Below are 5,000 nucleotides of genomic sequence, written 5' to 3'. Positions count from 1 at the left end.
AAAAAGTCCGGGACAAGTCGATTTCAAACTACCGCGCCAGACAAAGTTCGCAAATCGGGCACTATAGATGGCAGCGCGGGCGGACATACACGTCTAGTACTGGACTGTAAACAAGTCTGCCGCGTCACACGAGTGTTGTGCTACCATATATATATATATATATATATATATATACATATGTATGTCGGCGGCATTGGCATGTGTTACGGCCCCACGTGGTGAGATGATGATGATGATGATGGTCGTCGGAGGTTTTGCCTTTGCCTCGGCACCTCCTGTTACTTCTATTCTTCCTGATCCTGCCTTTCTTTTATTTTTCTTTCTCTTGTCTTCCACATCTGGTGCAAAGTCTCTTTCTTCTCCCTCAGTTTTGTTTTTCTGAACAAAAAACGTCTGATTTATTTTCCAACTTCCTGGTACAGCTGGTGCAGGTGCCGAAATGCCGTTAAAGACAACACTATGTTCCCACCGGAAATTTTTGCCGTTAAACACGGGATTCCGGTAAATCGCGTGCCGTTAAAGCGGGGTTCAACCTGTATAGGGTAAAGTCCGGCAAGGGGGTAGACCCCCGGACATTTTCCATTGCCGGACATTTGCCATTCCCGGACAAGCCTTCCCCTTTTAGTCCGGCAAATCGAGGGTTGAGTGTATATATATATATATATATATATATATATATATATATATATATATATATATATATATATATATATATATATATATATATATATATATATATATATATATATTTCTCCTCTCTCCCTCCCGTCGTCCTACTCCCTTCCTCCCTCCTTTCCTCCCTCTCTCCCTCCCGTCGTCTTACTCCCATGTCTTCGTTGAGTATTCCCTTCCCACTTAGTGTTTAATTGTTTTGTTTCTTCGTTTCTTTCTTCCTCGCTCCACCTTTTACTCCCGTCACGGATCCAATACGCCTAACTGAGACAGACAAACGGACTTTCGTTACTTCGAGTGTAATCTTCGAATCGTCATTATGGTCTTAAATAACAGTTGCTTGGTTTAATTCACAGATTCTTTCAATTATTCCTAAATAATTCAAGTTGTTATTTAATTTGAATGATTTTCTTTTCAAATAAAGACGCTTGTCATGGTATATTTTCTTTACAAAATGGTAGTTGTAATGATGAATAAAGTGTGTAAAAGCTTAGAATTACGGGTTCTGGTGCAGCAGGTCTGGGGACGCACACCCTTACTATTGAAACTGTAATACCCCCAGCTCGGTATAAGTTTCTGAGTGCAGTTATTCATTTGTTTATTTATTCATTTGTTTATTTTTGTTATTTGCGAAGTTTGAGAGCTAATAGTTCCTCAGCGACCATCCATTGCTCTTCTTCACTGTCCCGGGGATCATTTGGTGCCTTCCCAACCCTTTCCTCCTGCTGCTACTGCTGCTCCTCTCTCTCACCTTCTCTCCGCTGTTCCTAGAGCTCGGTGTCGCCAGGCTCCTCCGCTCCTCGCGCGCGCCCCACCTCTCTCCACCTGCCAGGCATCAGGGTGAGTCGTCCACCACCACCAATTTTATTGTTCTTCTATTTACTCTCCTACTCACTCTCACTTACTCTTCCAACTACTACTACTACGGCATCCCACCGCGGCTGTCTTCGCGCTGGTTGGTGTGTGTGTCATTACTCACAAGCAGGACTAAGCAGTTCCTATCTGCACTGCACTAAACAGGCAACGAGGTGTGCGCGTACGTGCCTGGCGAGGCTTGGCCGTGCATGCCACCCAGCACGAGCGGCGCGGTGCCTGTGCACACAAGCAGCGGTACGAGAACCAGAGGTGCTGCACTCAACAAATTCTCACATAACAGGATTAACAGTTTTGCAGCGACGATTAAGTAACTCACATTTGCCATCTAAATTAGAAATATAACTAATTAACGAACTCTAGATATTAACTATTTAATCAACACTCGGTCTTACCACAACACGGAAGACACGAATCCTCCGTTCTCCTTCCCTCACTTGCCCTTAAAATTTTGTCACCATCTAATATGATCCTCTCCATTAACGTGTCACAGCCTACAATATATATATATATATATATATATATATATATATATATATATATATATATATATATATATATATATATATATATATATATATATATATATATATATATATATATATATATATATATATATATATATATATATATATATATATATATATAAGAAGAGTGTTGGCAGCAAAGAATGTCTGGCCAGTGTAGATTTGGCTCTGCGCATCGTGAAGACCTCAGCTGGTGCTAAGATGTCTGTGGAATGCACTGGGAAGCTTGACTCTTACCTTTACATGTTTTTGTGCAGAACAAAGCAAACACAGCAATGCATTCACGTCCCATCACAACAAGTTACTCCAAAGTGTCCATGATACGCACAACAGTGCACACGACGGCTGCCTTGTACACTGGGGTGTTATTTATTTTTAAATGTGTTTCATTCAAGTAAATTGGGTTATTATTGAGCTATTCACTGTGCTGTTCTTTTCATGACTAAACCTCCGTTTTTTCTCCTGCCATGCCTCAGGAGCCCTGGTCTCCCACTCGGCCGTCTCCTCTCGCGCAGCGGGAAAGAGTAAGCTCATCTATTCTTTCTTTATCATTATGTAATCACTCAACATGGCTCATATTTCTTACATATGCAGTTGGTGTTTTGCAGCTTCATTTCATCGAGACGAAAAGTTCCTTTTTAAATCTGTGAGAGCCAATCAGTAACTGTACCGCGGGCTGATATAGATTAACACAAGGCTTGAGCTCATATGCTGTAACCTCTTCTTTTGTTCTTTTCTATTCCCAGGATCCACTGTCGCCGCCAATGGGCCGCGCCTCTCCCCTGACCTACGAACGGGTAAGTCCATGCTCTGTTACTTCTGAAATATTAAGTCATTTCCCCTTCGGCCGCCAAGCCTCCTACCGTCGAGTCCTTTGTCATGCCGCGTCCAAAAATAATTTTAATGCTCGCGGTTCATCAACAAAAAAGTACGAAAGCGTTTCCGGTACTTACCTCTCCTCTTTTCTAGAGTTTTTTTTATACTTTTCCTGAAAAAAAGGCCAGAATAAAACAAAGGCAGTGAAATTATACAACGTCCTACATCACCTCTCTGTTGGAAGAACTTTTTTAGTATTTGCATTTTTTTTACAATGATCTAATCCACGCACTGTCATATCAACACAATAAATCAACTCATAAGGAAGAGCACAGTATTTTTTCCTATTATTACACTCACCCACCACCTCACAACATGAGGTTATGGGATAAAAATGAAAAATACGTCAGATCAACAAATGAGGGAGGGCACTAGTTCGCGTTGCGCGTGTGAGTCTCTGAGGGTGTAACGTTGTGCCGTCTTCTCGCAGGAGGCAGCCTCTCCTTCACCTGTGCGGATGCTTTGGCCACGGGTAAGTTGGTGGGGAATAAGTAAACCCACGTAAACCTAAGTAAACCCAAGTGAACCCTGTGTGTCGCGTCCTACTTCTCGCGTGGTGTTTTGAGTGTTGGTGGCGGTGGTGGTGCGCGTGGTGACAGGTTGAGGGACGGGCAAGCTGGACAGGAAGACAGCATGTTTGATGTTCTTAAACTCAACACGTCAAGCTCATTTGTATTTCAACTCGAGCATGAGGAAGAAAGTCCAACGAGGAGACACTGCAGCTTCCTTCACTCCCTTCATTCTTCCCTGATTCTCTTGGCAGCGGAGGGAGGGAAGGATGGAGCTGCTGTCAAGCCCTCCCTTACTACTTCGCCAAGTATTTGTTGATTCCACGCCTTGTCGTGGGCATGACGGAGTGTTTTGGGAGGATTGCTGCTGCTGCTGTTGTCTTCTCTTCCTCCTAATATATAGCTGTCTGTGAAAGCTATCACTCGCTATTTTTGTTTCATCATGTGAGTTTATTGTTGTCCAATCTTGCTTCCTGGGTCCATATTCTGAAACTTTTTGTGCTTATCTAAGGATTATTAAAGATAGCAGAGCATTGATTTTCAAGTTTGATTAATTGGTGATGAATTCATTGGAATAATGACTTTTCACTAAATACTCTAATGATGCCCTTTAGAGCTGTTATAAACTTTGATACGATTTTTCTTAATCTACATTCCATATTCTATACAATAAGATATAAGCATTTTTGTTTAATCTGTTACTTTGTAGGCACTCCCTAAGTTTTCATCAAGAAGAATATTTGGTTGTGTTTGTATGCAACACAAAAATATACGTTATCTTATTTTACCTTACCTTGTCTCTCCTTATCGTATCTCAAAATAAGTTGAGATAAGCAGGAGCGTTTGAGAATCATTTCCTTGATGCGTCTGTTTATGTACAGACGCGCTTGGCGGCCCTTCCTTGGTGAAAGCATTCCTTGCTCCTTCCGTTTTTGCATTGTTCACCCTTTCAATGCCTTGTTTTCTTTTCTGGATTTTTTATTAATTTTTGAGATTAGATTTTGTCTTTCTCTTCTTCTTCTCCTCCTCCTTTTCCTTTTCCTGCTCCTCCTCCTCATTTCTTGTCTTGTCTTGTCTTGTCTTCCCTTCTTTTCTCTTCTCTTCTCTTCTCTTCTCTTCTCTTCTCTTCTCTTCTCTTCTCTTCTCTCTCTCTCTCTCTCTCTCTCTCTCTCTCTCTCTCTCTCTCTCTCTCTCTCTCTCTCTCTCTCTCTCTCTCTCTCTCTCTCTCTCTCTCTCTCTCTCTCTCTCTTTGAGCTGTCCCACCCTAACATCACGACCACCAGCGCCACAACCTCCGCCACTGTCGCCACATGGTTACAATCGGCTGCGGCGTGCTAGCACGTATTATATCTTCACGTCCTCACGAAGCAATTTTCTGCGGGTGTTCTCAATTTATACTCGTTCCCTGGATTTCTTCAGCGTGTTTGAATTTTACGCCCCTAAATGTACTGTATTTTTGTTATTTAAACGCATGTTGTTTGAATTACCCTTAACAGAATTCAGTTTTTGTTTCAGATTAACGTAGAATAATTTTTGAGTGATT

At 41.8% G+C, this 5,000-nt stretch overlaps 1 protein-coding gene across 2 annotated transcripts in view; it reads left to right on the top strand.

The window, feature by feature from the left end:
- Positions 1 to 4,492, top strand: part of LOC123520112 (transcription factor SPT20 homolog) — a 44,101-nt gene extending 39,609 nt beyond the window's left edge. Inside the window, exons 9-12 of one of the 2 annotated variants that reach the window (XM_045282033.1) lie at positions 1,444 to 1,512; positions 2,549 to 2,596; positions 2,819 to 2,869; positions 3,379 to 4,492. In XM_045282033.1, coding sequence (XP_045137968.1) covers positions 1,444 to 1,512; positions 2,549 to 2,596; positions 2,819 to 2,869; positions 3,379 to 3,453 — 243 coding nt within the window. In that variant the 3' untranslated portion in view covers positions 3,454 to 4,492. Of the gene's footprint in view, positions 1 to 1,443; positions 1,994 to 2,548; positions 2,597 to 2,818; positions 2,870 to 3,378 lie in introns of those variants that run through there. The other variant, XM_045282032.1, reaches the window with a different exon arrangement.
- The last annotated feature ends 508 nt before the right edge of the window (positions 4,493 to 5,000 follow it).

Source organism: Portunus trituberculatus, chromosome 46 (assembly GCF_017591435.1).
Source record: "Portunus trituberculatus isolate SZX2019 chromosome 46, ASM1759143v1, whole genome shotgun sequence".
NCBI lineage: Eukaryota > Metazoa > Arthropoda > Malacostraca > Decapoda > Portunidae > Portunus > Portunus trituberculatus.
The sequence above is the reverse complement of the archived record's forward strand: the minus strand, read 5'-3'. Positions and strand labels throughout refer to the sequence as shown.